At 37.7% G+C, this 23,798-nt stretch overlaps 1 protein-coding gene across 1 annotated transcript; it reads right to left on the bottom strand.

The window, feature by feature from the left end:
* Window positions 1-14,838: 14,838 nt before the first annotated feature.
* LOC131158051 (ribulose bisphosphate carboxylase/oxygenase activase, chloroplastic) lies at window positions 14,839-19,756 on the bottom strand. The gene is made up of 7 exons (XM_058112608.1): window positions 19,313-19,756; window positions 16,989-17,099; window positions 16,768-16,866; window positions 16,548-16,658; window positions 16,150-16,453; window positions 15,908-16,047; window positions 14,839-15,812 (listed from the first exon to the last, which is right to left on the bottom strand). Exons 1-7 carry the CDS (start codon window positions 19,448-19,450, stop codon window positions 15,276-15,278), a joined length of 1,440 nt encoding a protein of 479 aa, XP_057968591.1. The 5' UTR covers window positions 19,451-19,756; the 3' UTR covers window positions 14,839-15,275.
* Between the last annotated feature and the right edge of the window lie 4,042 nt (window positions 19,757-23,798).

The raw sequence follows: 23,798 nt of genomic DNA, 5'->3' as shown, positions 1-23,798 counted from the left end.
ACTGGATTACCGCCCCCTCAGGCCACGCCTGGAAACACTCATATTTTTACAATCAAATGGTACAATGAAATAGTGCTTTCTTGCAAAGCAGATTTGTACCCAAATAATAAGCTCAATCAAATATGCATCAATAGCATGATATAGTGTAAGCTCAATGATGCAAGATATATTCTTCCAATACTCAACACAGTATAGTCAATATGAAGCTCAAGAGTTTTTAATGCAATACAATCAGTATGATGCTCAAGTATAATCAATACAAGCAATGACTTGGAATCAAAACAGAATATTTTAATCAACACATAAATGTTCCAAGTATACTAGATAGATAATCAAACTAGTTTCAAAATGATTTTCTTCAATGAGATAAGAACAGAGCTAGTTTGAAAGGATTGTTTGCTTGTTTGAAAAATTCTTTACACACCAAAACAAAGCTCTTGGACACTTGCAATGAAATGCAAATATCCAAAGCTTTCTTGGTTTAATCCCACACAAGATTTATAATGAGCAAATCTGCGGGACAAACCTAAGTTATGCTCCCAAAAAATTAAATATCAAGTAAGCACAACAAAGGGAGGAATAGCTCTAAGCAACAAGCAAACAAACACGAATGAAACTCTCACAATCTCTGATTTTATCAAGAGGGTGCAAGTTTGAGAGTATTAGGGCAAAAAGTGAATTTTTGAGAGAGAGAGAGAGAGAGAGAGAGAGAGAATTTTTGCTAATCACTTTTCTAATTCTTATCTAATCATGCAAATGAAGGCCTATTTATAAGCCAGTAGAAAATTATAACCGTTCGAGACACAATGGGAATAATTAAGAAAGTCTCAAAAGATTAAAATTCACTTTGCCCGTATTAACCCAGTTTTACCGCGGTTAAATTGATTTTAACCGTTTGAGGTTTGGGTGGCTGAACCTTGGTTCGGTCGCCCGAACAGACACAGTCATAAAATATTTCAAATGAGATTCGATTGCCCGTATAAAGGTTCGGTAGCTCAAATCAAAGTCAGTAGCAAATCTACGTGACTTCGGGTGCCCAGTCCTAGGTTCGAGTGCCCAAACACATGTGTTCAGTCGCTCGGGGCTGATTTGAACTGAAATTCTCGGTCGCCCAAGTTAGTGAGTAGTTCCTTTCGAGGCAATCGGGTGCTTGAGGATAAGCATGTTTATAGTTCGATCACCCGAGGTCTGGTAAACTTTTTGAACTTCACGATTCAGGCACCCGAGAAGATTTGTACTCCAAGAGTTCAGTCGCACGACCCCTCTTGGCTTTCTTAGATATGTTCAGTTTTCAACGCAATTATTTCACACTCATATATTTTATGCTATGTGTGCGTGAGTGTTAGAGCCTAGGGTCTTGCTATGGTCTATTTGAGCTTATACTATATTCTATATGCATGATGTGCAGGTGATGAGCATACATCTACAGCCTTAGTTACTATTACAGACCCATCTAAATTATTACAGACCGATATGAATTACAATTACAATTACAAGTTACAAATCTTCGTGGTCTTCTTGTTTCCACAAGTGTCCTTCCTTGGGATATTAATTTGAACCTGCACAAGCACTTGTCAAACATCAAATATTAGTATTTGTCGTTATCAAAACCAGGCGCGACCTAAAAGGTCAACATTCCTTATAAAAATCCATATCTTTATCACATTCTCAGAAAACAATATTTCATTATAATTTCTACTCATGCCACATGAATTGGGTTTTTCGTATATTTAACATACCATCATTTTCAGCAGTTTTTCCCAAATATAAACCATATATAAATATTATTTATTTTCATGAAATCAGATGTTGTAATAACATATATACATGTTCATAAAATAACTAGCTTAGTTTATCCCTTTACCTGATTCTTGAGAAGCTCCTAAAATAAACAGTCCCACACACGCAGGGTTCCCCGTTCAACACCTTGAAAATGATATTTCCCAAAACTAAACTTCAGTATTTCTACGCCTACTACGCTTTCTACAACTATCAAGAAGTCAAATATTGAGTAGAAAGCCTTACCCTGAATTTGAGATGAATTCTGAACTCGACCCACCGACGATCCACTCCAACAGATATGCAAAGAACTTTTCCAGTAGTGTCGTGGTGGTTCCGGATCATTATCCAGCGAAGAACGGACCCAAAAATCTAGAGAGAAGTGAGGGGAATCAAAGAGAGTGAGAGAGAGATTCTGCGGCCAAATTAAGCTGAAAAACCGCGTTTAACACTATTTATACACTGGCCTTTGTTGACGAGCCACGTCACCTTGTCGACGAGGTCATGAAAACAACTAGTCGACTAACTCTCCCCTCGTCGACAAAATTTAGAATCACCCAAAATCCCTCTCGGTATTTTCTCGTCGACGAATAACACCTTTGTCGACGAGCCCAATTTCGCGTTCGTCAACGAAGACCTACTTTTGCCCCCTTTTAAATTTTCTTTTCTCCCTTCCTTTTATTATTTAAATATTATAATTCCTCTGGGTCACTACATTCTCCCTTCCTTATAAAATTTCGTCCTCAAAATTTACTATCCATATAATTTATCATTTCTTAAAGGCAAAACAGCCTACTTATTTTATTACTTACCCTCACTTATGGCGGAGGAATACCGTGGTTACATTCCGAGTCCTGGGAGATTACATATACAAAAGAAAATTCTCCCAAAATTAAAATACTACTTACTAACTAAACTTTACATGTACCTGCAAAAGGAATATTACCTATTTACTTACATTTTACTTGTCAAACCTCTTAGAATAAATGCGGATACTTTTGTTCCATCTGCTCCTCGGACTCCCAAGAAACCTCTTCTACTGCATGATTCCTCCACAAAACTTTTACTAAAGGAATCTTCTTGTTATGTAACTCCTACACTTTCCTATCCAGAATCTGTACTGGCACCTCCTCATACACTAGTGAATCACTAAGTTCTAATTCACCATAACTGATAATATGAGAAGGGTTTGGGACATATTTCCTCAACATAGATACGTGGAATACGTCGTGAATTCTGGACAACAAAGGTTCCAAAGTTAGCCTGTAGGCCACCGGCCCCACTTTCTCTAAAATATCAAATGGACCGATAAACGTAGGGCTAAGTTTACTCTTCTTTCCAAATCGCATAATCCCTTTCAACGAAACTATCTTCAAAAAGACATGATTACCAACATCAAATTCCAAATTCCTGCGATGATTATCAGCATAACTCTTATGTCGGCTCTGAACTGCACTGATTCTCTCTCTGATGAGTTGAACCTTATCACGCGCTTGTTGAATAAGCTCTGGTCCCACTACTCGCCACTCACCCACTTCATCCCAAAATAAAGGAGAACGGTATCTCCTATTGTATAAAGTTTCAAACGGTGTCATGCCAATGCAAACCTGATAACTGTTATTATACACAAATTCCACCAGCGGCATGAACTGAGTCCTACCCCCAAAATCTAATACGCATGCTCGGAGCATATCTTCCAATATCTGTATCATCCTCTCAATCTGTCCGTTGAGACCCTAGTGCTTCCTATAAATTCCTCCAGAAACGTGACGTAAAACGCAGGTCTCGATCTGACACAATGGATACTGGCAGCCCATGTGAACGAACTATCTCTTGAATGTAAATCTCTGCTAACCTATTAAGGGAGTAACTGATCTTGATAGGCAAAAAGTGGGCGGTCTTAGTCAAACAATCAACAATCACCCAGATGGCATTCTAGTCGTGCAACGCCATCAGCAGTCCTGACACAAAATCCATAGATATATGATCCCACCTCCACTATCGGATAAATAATGGTTGCAACTGTCATGTCAACCTCTGGTGCTCAACTTTTACCTACTGGCACATCAAACAATGGGCTATATATTCAATAATCTCTTTCTTCATATCACTCCACCAGTACAACTCTCGCAGATCCCTATACATTTTCGTACTTCCCGAATGAACGTTGTACAAAGATCTGTGAGCCTCCTTTAAAATAGTCTTCCTAATCTCAGTATCGGCAGGAATACATAATCTAGAACGGAACCACAAAGCTCCATCATCTGCAATACTGAATTCCTCCCCCTATCCTCTCTGCACTCTATCCATCACCTCTGCTAATTCGGGGTCTTCTTTTCTGAGCAATTTTAATACTTTCCTGCAGAGTAGACTACCCTACTAAACTAGCGATACATACCTGAGGATCACTCTCAACTAATTCAATGTCGAGTCTCTCCAAATCCATCATGATCGGATACTGGATCCCCAAAGTCATCAACACTGATTCCCTAGATTTCCTGCTCAATGCATCAGCTACCACGTTTGCTTTCCTTGGGTGATAACTGATGGTACAATCAAAATACTTAATTAGATCCAACCACCTTCTCTGCCTCATATTCAATTCCTTTGATGTGAAACAGTACTTCAAACTCTTGTAGTCAAAAAAGATCTCACACCGCTCGTCATACAGGTAATGCTTCCAAATTTTCAATGCATCTACTACTTCAGCCAATTTAAGATCATGGATAGGGTAGTTTTTTTTCATACTTTTTCAATTGCCTAGAAGCATATGCCACCACCCTACTATGCTGCATCAACACACAGCCAAGTCCTTTCAAGGGCGCATCACTGTAAATGGCATAACCCTCACCCCCCCCCCCCGATGGAATGATCAATACTGGTGCTGTTACTAACTTCTGCTTCAATTCCTGGAAACTTTACTCACAACTTTCATCCCACTCAAATCTGACATTCTTCCTCGTCAGTCATGTTAGAGGCCCTGATAGTGCTAAGAATCCTTCAATGAAACGACAGTAATACCCAGCTAACCCCAAGAAACTCCTAATCTCTTGGACATTCCTCAATCTAGCCCAATTCACTATCGCCTCGATCTTACTAGGATCCACGGAAATACCATCTCCAGATGTAACATGCCCCAAGAACACAACCTTCTCAAGCCAGAAGTCACATTTACTGAACTTAGCGTACAACTTTTTTTCCCGTAATGTCGCAAAACCTGCCTCAAGTGCGTCCCATGCTCCTCATAGCTCCTCAAATAGACCATTATATCATCAATAAAAACAACAACAAACTGATCTAAATATGGATCAAAAATCCTATTCATCAAATCCATAAATATAGAAGGAGCATTCGTCACACCAAATGGCATAACCAGGAACTTGTAATGTCTGTACCTGGTCCTGAAGGCCGTCTTCGAGACGTCTTCTGCTTCACTTTTACCCGATGATAGCCGGATCTGAGGTCAATCTTCAAATACACTCGTGTACCCTGGAATTAATCAAACAAATCATATATATGGGGTAGAGGATATTTGTTCTTGATTGTCACTTTATTAATCTCCCTATAATTTATACACATCCTCATCGACCCATCTTTCTTCTTTACATATAGAATTGGAGCTCCCTATGGCGATACACTAGGTCGTATGAAATCCTTATCAAGAAAATAGTGTAGCTGATTTTTCAATTCTGTCAATTCTGTTGGCATCATTCGGTAAGGTACTTTAGAAATCAGCGTTGTACCTTAAAGTAGATCAATAAGAAAATCTACCTCGCGATCAAGTGGCAAGCCTGGTAATTCTTCTGGAAAAACATCTAACAAGTTTTGATTCATTCTCTGAAACCTCCTTTACAACCGCCACAAACCCCTGGCAACCACTCATTGATAGTCTCCTTGCCTGAATAGCTGAAACTAGCTGAGGCGAGGATTGTACTCGTGACCCTACGAACCTGAATTCTGTTCTTCCTGGAGGTCTGAATATCACTTCTCATGAATGGCAATCTCTGCTGCCAAAATTAGTTGGTAGCCAATTCATGTCGAAGATCACATCGAATCCATGCATATCAAGCACTATCAATTTGGCAGACAGAATTTCCTCTTGAATATTAATTGAACAATCCCGGAGTACCCTACTACACCTCACTACTAACCCAATCGGTGTGGATACCAACAACTCAGTGTCTAACAACTGTGTATGCCCCACAAAGTCTAGTGCACTCCAAAGACACAAATGAGTGTGTGGTTCCTGAATCAAACAATGCAATAACTTTAAAAGAAAGCATACTAACCATACATGTCACCACGTCACCCGCCGTCTCAGCATCACCCGGCGTCAAAGCGAACACTCTGGTTGGAGCCATATTTCTCTACTAGCTCCCATGTGGTGCTTGATAACCTCCCCAGTATGGTCTGGAAGATGGAGCTGCATCTGGTGGTATAGGGCAATCTTGCACCATATGTCTCAGTCTACCGTAGCGAAAGCAAACCACACCACATGCTCGACACTCTCCCCAGTGCCTTCTCCCACAAGTTTGACAAACAGAGGACCCTCCACTGTCTGATCCTCGCGACCTCCAGTCTCCTGCCTCTGTCCTCTGCCATGGTTTCCTCTCCTCTAGTGATTTTGTCTAGGACCCTGTTGGTAGCCCGTAGATGCAGATCTCTTCCTCTATCCCTACTCCTCTGCATCCATACGCTCACCAACCTCTGCCAAGGTTGCTCTATCAACTAATTCAGCAAAATCCTGAATCCGAAACACCACCACCTGCTTGAAGATACCTCGCCTCAAACCTCTCTCAAACTGCCTCGCCTTCTTTGCCTCATCAGGAACAATATACGGATCAAAGCAAGAGAGCTCGATAAAACGCGTCGCATACTACTAGACTAATAATTGCCCTTGTTTCAGACTCAGGAACTCTTCCACTTTAGCTTCCCTGACAATAGCTGGGAAATATCTATCGAAGAACAACTCTTTAAACCGATCCCAAGTCATGGCTATCGACATAGTCCTCTGCTGCTCTAGAAGCCTCACAACAGCCCACCATCTCTCAACCTCTCCTATCAGTCTACAGGTGGCAAAGAGGACTCTTTGTTCCTCAGTACACTGCAACATATCCAAGACTTTCTCGGTCTCCTGCATCCAGTTCTCAATGACTGCAGGATCAACTCCTCCTGAAAAGGCTAGAGGATTCATCTTCGTAAAATTCTCGATAGTGCACCCATGGCCAACCGACGGACCACCCTGCTCCCTCGAGCTCCTAGAGATCTCAACCATAACTTGCTGAGTCATGCTACGTAATACTGTGTCAGAGTCAGTCCCGCCTGCACCTAATGGCCCTGCTCCATCATTGCCACTTGCATGAGCACTACCTCCTCCTGGATCCATCCTGAAAAACAACAAATGCAACTCAATAATCCTATCCTTATAATTCACCCGCTTAACCTAGCCTCTTATCTCAACATTCTCAACTCATTCCTAACCCCAGTCCTACATTCTAGGAACATAACCTAACAATAGTTTACTATGGTTTTCCTGAAATCGTCACCTCATGAAAAACATAGAAACCACTACGGAAGTTCGGCCTCTAGCCTGCAGAACAAAACCTTAAATCATTTTCCTATACTCTGGTATCGTTTCCGTTGCACTCTAAAGTCTAAAGAACCTAACAACCTAGGCTCTAATACCAAACTGTGACGACTTGCTTAATTTCCATATATATATATATATATATATATATATATATTTCCTTTTATGATAAAACCAATATAATATATATCCAGCAAATCATAATCCACTTGGACCCGTGGGTACCAAGGATACAACAGAAATATAGCACGGAAGCCTAAGCAGTAGGAAACATAAAAATCATAATATCATAATCACAAGATCATCCATCACATTGCCAGAGTTTTTACATCCACTATATTTAGGTATATAAATCCCAAAAGAAAGACCTAGGGACATTTCCCACAAAATCCATCTATCCATACCAAAACTTACCCTTCATAGAGGGCAGATCAACATTACTAAATCAGCGAAGCTTTATCCGCTCTCCTATCAGGGGCTCCTAAAATGTTTATAAAATTTTGGGGTGAGACACCTCTCAGTAAGGGAAATAAACTAATATTAGTGTGTGGCAACATGATTATTTTCGTGTTCTATATAAAATCATACATAAACATATTAGTACAACTGTCTGTATCATATCTGGGAACATATATTATCATATCATGGCAAAACATACAAGATTTTCATAAACATAATTCATCTCATATAATATAATACCAAAAACAACCCTGGTAGGTTAGCTGACTGTTATCATGTATTACTCCCACATGACTGGGTTGTGTGGCCCGAAGGCGGGACCTGATAATGGTTGGCAGACCACTGTCAAGTCAAAAGTACAGTCTGTAAGTCTGATGGGTCTACCATACCTGGTCCGTACACCAAGGGCGCTCACACTTCTTAAAACCACATCGACCATCCAACCTCATGCCACTCCGTATAGCAGCGTTAACACAAATATCATGATGAATCATGAACACATAGTATCGGTACCGTGCAAGTGCTAGCCTAAACCAAGCTAATCAGGTCCTGATAACATATAACATATAATGAAACTGTGATACATGGATATTTCATACCATTATTTACCAAATCAATATCATCATATCATTTTGCATATATAACTATATCATGAAAATTATCGGCCCGTACACCGACAAACATATCCATAGCTCGGCCCATACGCCGACAAATCATATCTATAGCTTGGCCCATATGTCTGCAAATCATATCCATAGCTCAACCCGTATGCCGGCAAATCATAATCATAGCTCGGCCTGTACGCCGGCAAACATACAAAAATCTCGGCCCTTATGCCGATTTTTCATTATAAAAATCCATATCTTTATCACATTCCCAAAAAATAGTATTTCGTTATAATTTCTACTTATGCTACACGAACTAGGTTTTTCATATATTTAACATATTATCATTTTCTGCAGTATTTTCTAAATATAAACCATATATATATATATATATATATATATATATATTTGTTTATTTATTTTCCTAAAATCATATGCTGTAATAACATACATACATTTTCATAAAATAACTAGTTTTGTTTATCCCCTTACCTGATTCCTGAGAAGCTCCTAAAATAAACAATCCCACACCCACAGGGTTCCCCGTTCAACACTCTGAAAACGACATTTCTCATAACTAAACTTCAGTATTTCTACGCGTACTACAATTTCTACAACTGTCAAGAAGTGAAATATTGAGTAGAAAGTCTTACCCTGAATTTGGGATGAATTCTAAACTCGACCCACTGACGATCCACTTCAGCAGATATGCAGAGAACTTCCCTAGGTGTGTCATGGTGGCTTTGAATTGTTGATCCGACGAAGAATGGACCCAGAAAGCTAGAGAGAAGTGAGGGGATTCGAAGAGAGAGAGAGAGAGAGAGAGAGAGAGAGAGAGAGAGAGAGAGAGAGAGAAAGAGATGCTGCAACCAAATTAAGCTGAAAAATCTCGTTTAACACTATTTATACACTGGCCTTCGTCGACGAGCTAAGTCACCTCGTCGACAAGGTCATGAAGACAACTCGTCGACGAACTCTCCCCTCGTCGATGAAATTCAGAATCACCCAAAACCTCTCTCGGTATTTTCTCGTCAACGAATAACACCCTTGTTGACAAACCCAATTTCGCGTTCGTCAACGAAAACCTGCTTTTGCCCCCTTTAAAATTTTTTTTTCTCCCTTCCTTTTATTATTTAAATATTATAATTCCTCTGGGTCACTACAGCCCTGGTCAGGGGCAATCGAATTTATAATAGCACCCCTCGACAACTTTGATGTGGTGTTGGGGATGGATTTCCTTAAGATCACACACTCAGTACTAATTCCTACTATTGATTGTCTGGTGATGATGGAAGATAACCTTTATGCGGTGCCAGTAGGCCGTAGCACCATGAAGGAAAGAAGTTACTTTCCACTTTCCAATTTAAGAAAGAAGTGAAGAGGAGAGAGCCTTCCTTTGTAGTGCTACCCATGGATTCAGGAGATAAAGAAATAGGGGCATGTCTGACTGAGATCAAAGAAGTTCTAAAGGAATTTAAAGATGTAATCCCAGAGAAGCTCCCTAGGGTTTTACCCCCTCGACAACAGATAGACCATGAAATAGAGCTTATGCCCGGAGTAAAACAGCCATTTCGCATCCTTTACTATATGGCACCGCCGGAATTGGCCGAACTTGGAATACAATTAAATGAACTAATATATGTTGGCTTTTCTAGGTTTCATCTCGTTTTGATAATGACAAGCTAAGGCATCTAATTATGCTACTAAGTGTGTGCATAGGTATTAAGATATTAAGCACAATAACATATCCAAATTGGAAAGTCATGAAGCGTACAAAACGATGATATTTGGATATGAACATGGAGCATATAAAGACCAATATTGAAGACTATAACTATGATTATGGAGCACATGACGTCCAAGCTTGAAGAAATTATAAGAATTTATTTCATATATTTTGCAAATAGGACCTATGTGAGTACACTATCATTGGTTGTGTGAAAAAGCTCATAGGTGACCTTAGTTGGACCCTAGACACTCTATAACTTCATTAAAATCATTTTTTAAATGTGCAAAAATATTTCAAAATGTTAAAATCATTTTTGGAATGAAAAACCCCAAAACAAGATTCTCCAAATCCCCTCTCTTTTTTCTTTCGTCGCATTGATGTACAATTTTCTCTATCAATAACTTCTCATCTTAAAAAATCTTCAACATGAAAGTTGTGGATTTTTTCTTAACTTTTTGTCGATACCATGATCGCCTTATTTGGAGTTCTCTAGCAAAAGTTATACCTCAAATACTGAAGGGTGTTTCATCAAAATTGCGGCTGAAATCTATAGGCCATTCGGGCGACCAAGTCCCCAATTTAGTCGACCAAACTGTGTGAAAAAAAGCCGCAATGGCTAGAAAATGGCTATTTTTCAAAATAATTAATTACTCTCAAAGCTCAACAGTCATAAAACGGCCAGTAGATCATCTTACCTATAAATACAAAGTTTCTAACTTGTTTTAAAAAGAAGAAAAGAGAGATATACATCCATCATACACATCCAAGTTTTTTTATCTTGATTGAAAATTATTTTCAAGCACTTTGCTTTTCTAGTTCATTTTTTAAGTGCACACTTACACTCTTGCTCGGAATCATTCTTTAAATCCATTGATTGAAGATAGACCTTTTAGTTACTCCTTGAGCTTCATTTATAATCTTTTGAAAGTGTACTAGTGTTGTATTTTCATTGTACTTATCCGCTCAAGTTTGGAGCATTCTTTGTGTAACAAATTCTTTTGATTCCGCTTTGTAGGGGCATCTCTGCCTATTGAAGGAGATAGCCAACTTTGTCGAGTAAAGGAGAAAGGCGACTCCGCCTATTGAAGAGAGAGGCAACTCCATCTAAGTAAAGGAGAGAGGTTTCTCCGCCTAGTGAAGGAGAGAGGTAACTCCACCTATTAAAGGAGAGATTGTAAATACTTCCCCACCTACTAAAAGAAAGAGGTTTGCTCCACCTATTGAAGGAGCACATAGTGGAATCCTCAAGTGGGTTACTTGAGGCAAGGACATAGGCAAGGGTTGTCAAACTTTGTAAAAATACGGGTTTTATTCTCTCTTTTCTAATATCTTTAAATTAAGCACATTTATGTTTGTTCACATTTTTTGTGATTGTTAATTGCATTTCCTCATTTAGATCACTTGCTTTAAATCGTAGCAAAAATTGTTTAAATGCTTGCATAAATTTTAAATACCCAATTCACCCCCCTTTTGGGACTACACCTTTTCTATCAATAGAACTAAGATTCATTCGACCATTAAAAGCACTATTTGGGGCACCGGTGTTATTCTAGAAGAAACAAAACGGGCGTCTGAGACTGTGCATGGATTATCGGGCCCTCAACAAGGTTATTGTTCGTAATAAGTACCCCATCCCATTAATTGCAGTTCTCTTCGACCAACTAAGTACGACTAAATACTTCACTAAGCTGAACTTAAGGTTAGGATACCTCCAAGTGCGCATTGCAAAGGGGAATGAACCAAAGATCACTTGTGTCACCTAGTATGGAGCATTCAAATTCCTTGTTATGTTTTTCGGACAAACAAATGCATCTACCACTTCTTGTACCTTAATGAATTAGGTTTTTCGGGACTACTTGGATAAATTCGTGGTCATTTACCTCAATGAAATTATGGTGTTTAGCTCGTCTTTAGCAAAACACAAGGAACACATTCGGCTAGTCCCTAAAAAATTCAAGGAAAATCAATTGTACTTAAAAGGGGAGAAATGTGCTTTTGCCTAGAAACGTATCAAAGTTTTGGGGCATATCATCAAAGAGGGGCAGATACGAATGGATCCGTTGAAGGTACAAATCATTCACGAATGGAGACCACCTAATCTCTCAATGAACTACGATCCTTCTTGGGACTTGCCAACTACTACAAGAAGTTCTTAGAAGTGAACTCTAGAAGAATTGTTTCATTAACAGACTTATTGAAAAAAGGAATAAAATGGGAGTGGTCAGATGACTATCAATCGACATATGATGAGCTAAAGAAGAAAATTGTAAGGAATCCTATGCTGATCCTTTCCGACATGACAAAGCCATTTGAAGTGCAGGCAGATGCATCCAACTTTGCATTAGGAAGAGTTCTTTTACAGGAAGGACATCTAGTTGCTTTTGAAAACCAGAAACTAATAGGTGATGAGCGAAACTATATAGCCCAAAAGAAGAAACTTCTAGTCGTGGTACATTGTCTCCGAGTTTGGAGGCACTATCTTTTAGGGTCCAAATTTGTGGTAAAGACAGATAATGTGGCTGTCACACACTTTTTGTCACAACCAGGACTAACCTCAAAGCAAGCCCGTTGGCAGGAGAAACTGGCAGAATTTGATTTTGACTTTGAATACAAAGTCACGAAGACTAATTAGGTAGTTGATGCCTTAAGTAGGAAAACAGAATTAACAGCATTAAAAGTCATAAGTCATTTATTGGCTAGCAAGATAACTTTATCCATGAAGGATCTCATAAGAAGACACTTGAGAACAGACCAGTAGGCACAGACATTGATAAAATTAGTAGAATAAGGGAAGACACAACAATTTTGGATAAAGGATGGGTTGTTAATGACGAAGGGAAGGCGATTGTATGTACCTAAAGCCGAGAATATTAGGAAGACATTGTTAAAAAAAATGCCACAACACGTTGTGGCCTAGACACTCATGATGGTGACGAACTTAAGCACTAGTCACATAGGGGTACTATTGGCCGAATATGGAAGATGATGTGACAAGTTATACAAAGACCTGTTTGATTTGTCAACAAGATAAAGAAGAAAGAAAGAAGACTCCAGAACTGCCGGAACCATTGTCAATTCCGTCAAGACCATGGGAAAGTGTCTCTCTAGATTGCATTTCCTCCTTGCCAAAAGTAGAGGACCATGACATGATCTTGATGGTAATTGATCGATTTTCAAAGTATGCAACTTTTGTACCTGTTTCAAAGTGATGCTCAGCAAAAAAATATAGTTCAGTTATTCTTTAAGCATGTAGTGAAGTACTGGGGAATTCTATAGAGCCTAATTAGTAATAGAGATGTTTGATTCATTAGTGGATTTTGGGGAGAACTCTTTCGCTTAATGGGACTATGCCTTAATCTTACCACAAGATACCACCCTCAGATAGATGGACAAACAAAGCGCTTTAATGGGATGTTGAAAGAATACTTATGACACTTTGTGAACTCCAATCGGGAAAATTGGGTTTCACTATTGGATACAACACAATTTTGCTTTAATTTTATGAAATTTTTTGCAACTAACAAAAGTCCTTTTGAGATTATGACATGTCAACAACTGACATTCCCGCACACTCTTGATGGTCCATACAGTGGAAACTCCCTGAAGGCATATCAATTCACAAAGAACTGGTTACAAAATATAGAAGTCACTCGAGTTCAGTTGGAAAAAGTTTCAAAGCGCATGAAAAAATGGGCAGACAAAGGGCGATGACCACAACAATTTGAAGCTGGGGACCAAGTCTTTGTAAAAGTGTCACCATAAACATTTCGATTTCTTTGTGGAAAGGATAAAAGAATTTTACGACGATATGAAGACCTAATCAAGGTAATGGAAAAAGTTGGACATGCATCGACTTGAGCAACTAGGGTGGATGAAGAGCCATGGATGACCAATCCATCTAGTGTTCCACGTCAGCAACTTAAAACTATTCCATATTGATGCAAAAGATCCGCACTGACTAAATTCAAGGAGATCAACTATTTCTAGAATGAAGACTGCAACCAGAGATGTCCAGGAGATCCTTGCAGACATAGTCATCAATGAAGAAGGTCGTCAACAACAACATTACCTAGTTAAGTGGATGGGGTTGGGGGAAGAAGAGAACAGTTGGGAAAAGGCAGAAAACCTCTAGCATGCCACGCAAGAGATTCAAGACTTCATGAGCTCCAAGGCAGTGGCACTAGAACCCAAAGACCAAAGACCTCTTACAACAAATCGACAAGGGCATCGATAAAACAAATGGGGGAGGATGTTAGGGAGTGACAATATAATGAGACAAGTTGGAAGGGGGAGAAATTGCTTTACATGTATTCTCCAGGAATTTATAATAAATATCTTATTACCTGCATCAATGATTGTATGATTGTTCTCTTGAATGTAATAAGACAAATAAATTTTTTTCATCATTGTGTTGATGTATAGGATAGTGTTGTATCTTATCGTTTTATGAATATCCTCTGCATATGAATGTCTTGCCTATGCATTCTATTATCATTTGTATTAACGCATTTCTAGTCTCTCGTGGTTATCGATACTTACCTAGTGCTCGTGCCTGCAAGTTTTGAACAAGTGATGATCGACCAACTTGGTTAGGGGAGGGTTCTCAACGAGTGCCGCACAGCCCTAAAGTTAGTCTTATTTGGGGGTTTGGGACACTAAGCAAAAACAGTTGCAAAGAATTCAACAAAAAGCAAGCATATGCTTGACATAGTTTATTTATTATTTTGCTCCAAGTTACACTGGAGGGAAAAATGAAACCTTGGTTCAAAAATCAACTATAGAAAGGAAATAACATTTATTCCTAACATACAACAAATAATCAACAATTAGTTTGAATCAAAAAAATAAAAAATAAAAATCTAAACACAACAATGTAGAACAGAAACTTATCAAATTACAAAAAGTATGAAAAATTTTCCCAGAATACACCCATAGGCAGTTCAGTTCACCCACTTCACACAGCTTCAAGCTCTGTTATTCGCCAAGTTGTCTTTGTCAGGTAACACCGCGAAATAAAGGCATATTATAGGGGCAAACCTTCTAATTCAATAATAAGAATTGTTATAAGGCTTCAAGCCAAAAAGAATGACTATAAGCTTCAAAATTCTTGTACGTTTCAATGGGATAACAATCGAATGCCCACTTCTAAATCCTCTAACGTGATTGTAAGTAGTTCATCAGTGTCTATACAGTCAAATTTGAGCCTGAGGTCCAAATTTTCTCTAGCATTAACTAGCATTGGATCAACTAAACCTCCATTCATCTCCTTGCGCTGTTTTTCAGTTGTTTCTCTCTCTATCAGTGCAGCAATGGCATCCACAGTGCAAGAAGTATGCAACCTAAATCCATACAGCAAACTATCCTCCACTTGATTCTTCATTTTGAGATGCATAATCTTGGCCAGTTCTTCAGAACTGAAGTCATTAAAATAGAAAAACTTAGTCACTCTTCTGCAAAAGCCCTCATTGGAAGAGATGACGCGCTTCATGGGTTCACTGTAACCAGCAAATATGACAACAATTTTCCCGCTGTCCATGACAGACATAATTTCCTCTAAGGCTTCCAGTCCGTAGTCCTTATCATCTGCCTTCTGCATGGGTATCAGCCTATAGGCTTCATCCACAAAAAGAATTCCTCCCTCAGCTTCTTTGATCTGCCAATAAATTCTCTCTCAGAAAAATGTACTTCCAACGTCACTGTCAAAAAAAGAAAAATGATATATACAGTTTCAAAAGTATAGTTGGATACCTTTCTCCTAGTCTTTGGTCCAGTATGACCAACAAATTCCCCAACCAAATCAGTTCTCTGCACTTCTGTCACCTTGTCAGTCGGTAGAATTCCAACCATGTTGAGTAATCTACCTAGAACTCTTGCAACCATAGTTTTACCTGTAAAACATAATAATCATCTCAGCCCAGTGAAAGACAGACAAATGGCACCTAAATTTTTTTTAAAAAATGTTTCATTAATTATAGTCTGGAACTAATTACCTGTTCCAGGGTTGCCAAGGAATGCCATATGAGGGGGTCTTCGAGCACCAACTGCTAGCCCAAGGGCCCGACGCCTCTCATCCAAAAGCATCCCCTTTGCCCATTTCCTCAGTTGTAACTTGAGCTCATGCAAACCTACGATATTTGATATTGCGGCTTCAAGATCATCCATCTTAGCTTTTGTCTCACTGCATGCTTCAATGGCTTTGCGTTTTCTCTGCTCTTCAAGATGCCAGTGAAGTAGTTCCCTCAACTTCTGACTTCCTGGACCTTGTGATAGATGATTTAAAGGGGTCATGCCTTCCTGTTCTTCAAAAGGTTTAAAAAATTATCACTGCTTCCTCGACAAATTAATGAACTTGACAAGAATTATGCAAAATAACACCAAGCAACATTACATTGTCTTTAGCACAGCAGTCAGCATTACACTCGAGCAATGTCTTGACAGTAGAGCAGTCTTCTGCTCGGAGTGAATACCAAACAGCAAGGTGCAAAGGTGTCATTCCATTCTGCAGGAAAAGACAAAAGAGAGAGAGTTTCAGAAGTAGCCCTTCCACATCCCGACCACAATTATTCCAATCAATAAGAAATAAATAACAGGATAACAATTAAACTCACATTTGCTTTGGCCTCAATAAAAGCACCATGAGCAAGAAGCAGTTGTGCGGCTTCATTGCACCCATTTTTAGCTGCCATGTGCAATGGAGTTTCTCCATACTGCAAAAGTCAACAAATTAAAGCCAGGACAAAACAAAACCGATTCATTCAAAATGAGCCTCAGTAGACTATTGATAAGGTAATTTTATAGCAATTCTGAAAATATAAAAATATTTACACACCATATTTTTGGCTTCCAATTCCACCCTTTCCAGTCCTTGCCAACCAAGCAAGAACTTAACTATCTCCACACTGTTGTAACCAGCAGAAACATGAAGCGGTGTCTGTGCCATCTGCATTTGAAAGGAAAATAGTGCATATGCATAAAATGGATAATAAACAACTCAGTGGGCATACACATTCTAAAATCATACACAAATGGATTCACATTCAATCCAGAAATCATTATTTTCCATAAAAATTACACTGCACAAACAACAATTTTCAAGTTTAAGAAAAATTTAAACCTTTTGAAAAAAAATAAATAAATAAGAATATTTGAAATACAATAGCTGAATAATACAAGGGTGGTACAAAAGAGGCATCTTAGACAGACTCAAAACCACACCATATACTGTCTAGCTTAGCATCTTCTAAACCATATACATACACACATTAGCCAAGGAAAAAAGAAAATTTATCTCAATTAATGTGAAACCCTTCAATCCAAAATGCTTAAAAGCCATGATTTTCCACTTCCTAGCATGTAATTTTGTTTTACTCAGTGAATACCTATATATGCTATATGGTCTTTCCCACTAGGTCTTGATTCTTGAGCTCCTTTTGTATTAAGCTCATAACCATCTCATACAAATTTTTTCCATGCTTCGTTAATCATGTATCCATCACAACATTGAAGTCACTTTTCATTGTCTTCAACTTTTTCATCATCCATCCTTTTTTAAACATATAAGAAATTTCTTTTCAACTCTCAATTGCTACCTTTGCATGCCTAATGCAGCCAAAATGATACCAGTTGCCAATATCTTGAATATCGCCACAACACTAATCTCCACAACACTAAACCTTAGAGGATTCTTCTAACTAGGGAACAGTTCCATCACAAAACCTCGATTGTGCTCTTCTCATATTGTACTTTAGAAGTTACAATGTAATGTTTGCAGCCTGTTAGGCATTTTTATGAAAACTATACTATCTTTATGTATTGCATTAGCTTAGACATTCAAATTAGACTTTTTGTTTTTTTTTTTTTGAAAAATATTATATGTTAGTTTGTGTGCTATATTCTATATGAATTTTTTTCTTTTTGCCAATAGTATATGTATTAAACAGGCACTTCCTACATTTTTCAAACCTTGCAACCATACCCAAACCTGCTGCTGTTTAATGTAACTACTTATATCAGTCCTACTCACCCTGAAACTACCAAGGCAAAATCATTTTTCATTGTTCCGTCATTTCTACCCCAAGTTTCAACAAAGCGGCAACTTGCAAGCCCACAAAATTTTTCCTTAACCCTACTAATCCTAAACCTTCCAAGTCTGTTAAAGTCTATTCAACGAAGTGACTATCTGTAAATTCATCTTAGTCCTACACCCCCTGCACCTTCTGAATCAAAATCATTCTTCCATTGTTCCATCATTTCTACCCAAAGTTTCAATGAAGTAGAAACTTGCAAGTCTGCACATTTTTCCTTAATCCTGTTCATCCTAAAAAAGACGGTCTGAACTTTTCAAGGAAGTTGAAGTTTATAAATTCATCTTAGTCCTAATCATCCTGAACCTTCCAAGCCAAAATCATTCTTCCAGTTGTGAACTCCATGTTTCAATGAAGTGGCAACCTGCAGGTCTGTAAAAATTTCCTTAATCGTACACATCGTATACCTTATACCTTCTGATTCAATGAAAGTCTACCTAAACTTTCTGAGTCTGCAAATCAGCCAATCCTTCAATGGTCAGCCTCATCCTAGACCTGCTAAGTTCAAATCAGCCCTCCATTGTCCAAATAAGCACTAAGCCATTTTACACTTTAGCTAAACGCCATTGACAAAATAATATGCACAATCAGATAGTAACCCCATCAGATCTTCTGTAATTCCCACACAATAAATAAATAAACAAATAATAAGGCTGAGGTTCAATGCACCAGTGCACCCTCATCATCGACTTGTCATCGCCAGTTTCAATTGCAACTATTTGATCTACTAAAAAAAATATACATTATTTTACTAAGAAGAAGAAAAATAAAATAAAATAAAACAAAATTAAAGCTTTCCAGATCTCGCCCAACGAAAACATAATTTCATAAAGAAGCGCTTAACCCCGGTGCAAGGGGGAACAAAGTAACAATGAGGATGACAAAAACACAAAACCCGTCTAAGAAACTTAACAAGAGCCTTGAAAGAACTACGCGCACACACAGAATCATAAGATAACATGGGCAAAACAGTATAACACAAATAACACATTTCGGGAACTGAAGAACCGAGAGAGAGAGAGAGAGAGAGAGAGAGAGAGAGAGAGAGAGAGAGAGAGAGAGATCTTACAACAGGGTTTCGCTCATTGAGAAGAGAAGGGTTGCCCCGGAGCAACTTCTGGAAGGAGAGAAGATCGGCGGACTGAGCGCAGCCATGGATGGTGGTGGGTTTGGAAGATCTTGACCGGTGATCCTGGGACCTCTGCATATCCCCTCTCCTCCTGTCTTCTTGATATCTTCTTCTCTCCAATCCAACAGAAGGAAGGCAGACCAAAATTACAGAGAGAGAGAGAGAGAGAGAGAGAGAGAGAGAGAGAGAGATGGAGATTGTGTGGTCACCCTTCTTCAAAATTTTTTTTGTTTCTGGTGGATTTCCGGAGAAGAGTCTTGGGCGGTCAGTGTGGGAAATGAAATGGAAAATGGAAATGGGAAGGAATGAACGCTCCCCCTCCGTCGCCGACTCCGCCTCTTGCGTCCGTATCTGACAATGCGCGTCCCACTGTCTGTTAATTATTTGATTTGATTTCTTTCCATATATATATATATATATATTGTGGTTGACGGCGGAAAAGGAAAAGGAAAAGGAAAAGGAAAAGCATATAGAAATCAATGTGCTAAAACCAAAATTAAATACCCACGGGAGTAGAGAAAGTTTTTCTTTTTTTGTTCTTTTTAATTATCGGAGAGTAAATTAAATTGTTTGCCGCTTAGAAATGAAATGAAATTAAAAAAAAAAATTTGAATTGATTAATTTAATTTTATCACCGACTCAATTTATATTTTACCTTTTCTCTATCATATTATGCATATTTGATATGTGGAATGAGGTGGATAAAAATGAAATAAGTTAAATTGATTTTACTCTATTTTAATATATTCTATTTTTATGTACTGAACTTATAATTATAACTTTTCAAATCACATATAAGATTAAATTTTTCAATAAATAAGAATGAAAATGAGGTATATATAACTCAAGTTTAATATTACTCTTGAAGAAATAAATTTTTTTTTTTTGGATTACGCACTGGATATCCACGTGTTCGTTTACAGTCCACGTGACTAATCCTGCGCTCCTTGAAGTTGACTCCACAATTTCAAAGAGAGGGTAAATTCAGGAGTTCAGGGGCAGAAACGACTCTGAGAGGGTTTGAACACTTGACCTCGTCAGAGGCACTCCCGCAACCCGCACTACCATCTGAACCACACCCTAAGGGTAGAAGAAATAAATTCTTATTTGATAGGTTTGTGGTCGATTCACTAAAGGATGGAATAGTAATTATGTGTCTAATACACATGTACTTAGTACACTCAAAAAATATTCTCTTAATAGGAAGTATCATCTTAAATAACTTAATTATCAATATATTAATTACCATAGAGAAGGTTTTGTACTATTTCAATGTCCTTTCTGACTACAAGCTGTTTACCTTTGGTAGCTCTTCCATTCATGATTAGAAGTTTCGATTATTTTTTGAATCTGGGGAACTAAATTATCACGGGCCCCATGTGTGGTTCACTCCTCTGGATGGTGATTTTCTTCCCTTTATGTTTTTATTTATTCTACAGATGACTAAGTTATATTATTGTATAATCGTACCCTTCATTTCAGCCCGATTGCGACACTTAGCTCTCACTTTGTCTCGATTAGAGGAAGCTATCCTTCGAGAGTTGCAGGCCAGTGTTCAGCATGGGCTTATTCCCCATGAGCAGCTATTCAGAGAGCGAGTCCTTGTGCAGTTGAGGCTAAGTCGTGTCTCTCCTGGTCTCTGCTTTTCTTGAGGTTTATGCCTATTATATGTGTACAATATTTTATTTAACTTTCGCTTACCTTTCCCTCTTTTCTTTTCGTAGCTATGGACTTCAATTAGTATGAGCCTGTAATGGCCGAGGCCAAAAAACAAAGAACAAGTAGGAAGAATAAGAAGAAGAGGCTAGACTTACAAGGTAAGTTTTCTCAGATGGAGGATGCCCCCGTTGCCTAGAACGAGCCTCCACCTATTCCGTTGGCTTCTCCCGTGGCCACTTCTTCTGGAGGACCTATCTTCGATGATCCTACTACGTCTGGTCCTGCCCTTCATCGTACAATGCACGTTGTAGACCTTGTGGAGGCGAAGCTAAGCCTTCCCGAAAACCCGCTCTCCAGTATTCAGCACATCACCTATCAGGTAGCTTGGTTCACGATATTTGATTTTACTGCTTATTGTTGTATGTTAATTTCAATTTTGTTTGCAGCTAACTACTATGTCCGTGGCTGCTAAGGATAAGGTGGTTGAGATGTACCGTGTAATACCCCAACCCCGAAGGGTCTCGGATATTTATTTTTTACCATTGATTTACAACGGAAGTAAATAAACTTAATTATTATTAAACCAGAATGCTAATTATCCGTATTACAATTATTTATTCCAAAAGAAAGCATAAATATCTAACATCATACTACTATTTCTAATCAAACTTTATTTTTCTATTCTATTCCCACCTGCATGCTTGCTATGCCCGATTTCCGATATGTTTTTCAGAGTTGTCTGAAATGTAAAAATATGATTAAGGTGAGACGACACTCAGTAAGTAAATAAGATTATTATTAGTATGTGGTCAAAATGAGCTTTTTAAAAATTTCATAAAATAATATTTAATACTATAACTTCAAAACTACTTCTAAAATAAATGTAAATTTTAAAATTTCTGCATAAAACTTTTACCATCAACTATAATAGTAAAATTTAATAACCATATACTGTGACTGTTAAATTAAACTTTTAACTTTAAAACTATAAAAATATTTAATGATATACATATATATACTTTTCCTTATACGTTTTTTTTATATCATCATTTAAGCACAAGAATGACCATTTTTTCATGTAAACTTATACTTTTCCTTCAAATAATCAATAACTTTGTACACGTAATTAAATATATATATATATATATATATATAAACATATATTGTAAAAACCACTTTTAAGTCTGTTAGCTGTAAGTCATGTTTACCCCCATGACTGGGTTGTGCGGTTCAAAAACTGGACTTAATTGGCTGGCCGACCAAACTAAATCAACGTACGTAAATATTAAATGAGATTTTCCTTACTAAGTCGTGGTTCGGAACCAGATGTGCACTCAAGAGAAATTCACTAACATAAATAACCACTCTGTAAACAGTGTGGGTGCACTTTGATCCGTTTAAACTTTAAGCTGCGGTACCGAGCATCTGTAACTTTGAACTTTCGTTGCCATAAGGGGTTTTAAAATCATCTTATTATAATTTATGCAATTTAAAATAATATCATGAAAATCTCATTTTTACTCATATTTTCATGAAACATGCAACGTAAAAATAAACTCATGCCACACAATTTTGTGTTATAAATATTTATTTATTTATTTTTGAATAGAAAGAAATGCTGAAAATTACCCGAGTAGAATTAGAACATTTCTTAACCCAAAAATAAATGCAAGTATATTAAAAATAAAATTGGTATAATTAAATATACGTAAAAATAAACTCAGAGGAATTTTATGAAACTAACTAACATAATCGAAATTTACTTTACAAAAAAAAAAAACTCAGGTATAAATTTTAAATAAAAATCTAACATAATCAAATTTACTTCTTCTTTTACCTTGTGCTACGAACACAATGACTATCTCTAAGAAATGAGATCGGAAAGAGTGAGTGAGTGAGAAATTACTCAAAAATTCTCTCTCCTCCACTAATTCTTTCACTCACTAATCCTTCACTTCCTTTGAAATTTTTTGTGAAAAATGAAGGTTGAAAGCTTCCTATTTATAGGAAAATTTTGGGGAAGAAATGGAATTTGTAAAAGTTTGGGGAGAGGGGTGAAATTATAATTTTTTTAAAATTAAAGAATGGGCATGAGATGGACTAAGTATGAATTGAGTATGGGATGAGGATGGGGATCATGTGGAGGAAATGGGAATGCTTGTCGACACTCCCATTTAATTAACTTTTAATTAATTAATTAATTAATGAGAGAAATTTTTTTAAAATCATTGTTTTTACTTTTAAGCTATATATATATATATATATATATTAAATAATTAAATTCGAATTTCTGAAACTTTTGTGGGCCGCACGTGGTCTTGTGGGCCCCGCGCAACTTTGAGACCCAAGTGGGTCCTATATAACACTAATAGTTCTCATACGATTTTATGAGCCTTATACAGTTTCAAGGCTCATGTGAACCTCCACACTGCTTCGGGACTCATGTGGGCCCCACATAGTCTTGTGGGTCTCTCATAGGATACCAATATTATTATTAATTTATCATATATTTTCACAAATTATGTCAGTCAAAACATTATTTTATGTACTTATTTACATATACAAACATTGTCTACCCTGTTTTATCTTATGAAATTCCATTTTAACCAGGCCAACCTCTAGGAAGCGACTGAGCCGCAATGGTCTCTGAGCACTCGCTTAGACAAGGTCTTTCTTAGGCATCAAACATGATATCAAGGATCCTAACAGAGAAACACTTTCGTTTTGATACTAACTAAATGACCATTATTATTATTCTACTTTTTTT

Source organism: Malania oleifera, chromosome 6, assembly GCF_029873635.1.
Source record: "Malania oleifera isolate guangnan ecotype guangnan chromosome 6, ASM2987363v1, whole genome shotgun sequence".
Classification (NCBI taxonomy): Eukaryota; Viridiplantae; Streptophyta; class Magnoliopsida; order Santalales; family Ximeniaceae; genus Malania; species Malania oleifera.
Note: the sequence above shows the minus strand (reverse complement) of the source record. Positions and strands in the feature narration are given on the sequence as shown.

Bases quoted from the DNA above. Each gene is read 5' to 3' on its own strand.
- LOC131158051 (XM_058112608.1), bottom strand. From the start codon at position 19,450: ATGCAGAGGTCCCAGGATCACCGGTCAAGATCTTCCAAACCCACCACC. The intron at 17,100-19,312 runs GTAAGATCTCTC...TTTCAAATGCAG, and splicing joins TCAATGAGCGAAACCCTGTT to ATGGCACAGACACCGCTTCA. The intron at 15,813-15,907 runs GTATCCAACTAT...ATTTATTGGCAG, and splicing joins GACCAAAGACTAGGAGAAAG to ATCAAAGAAGCTGAGGGAGG.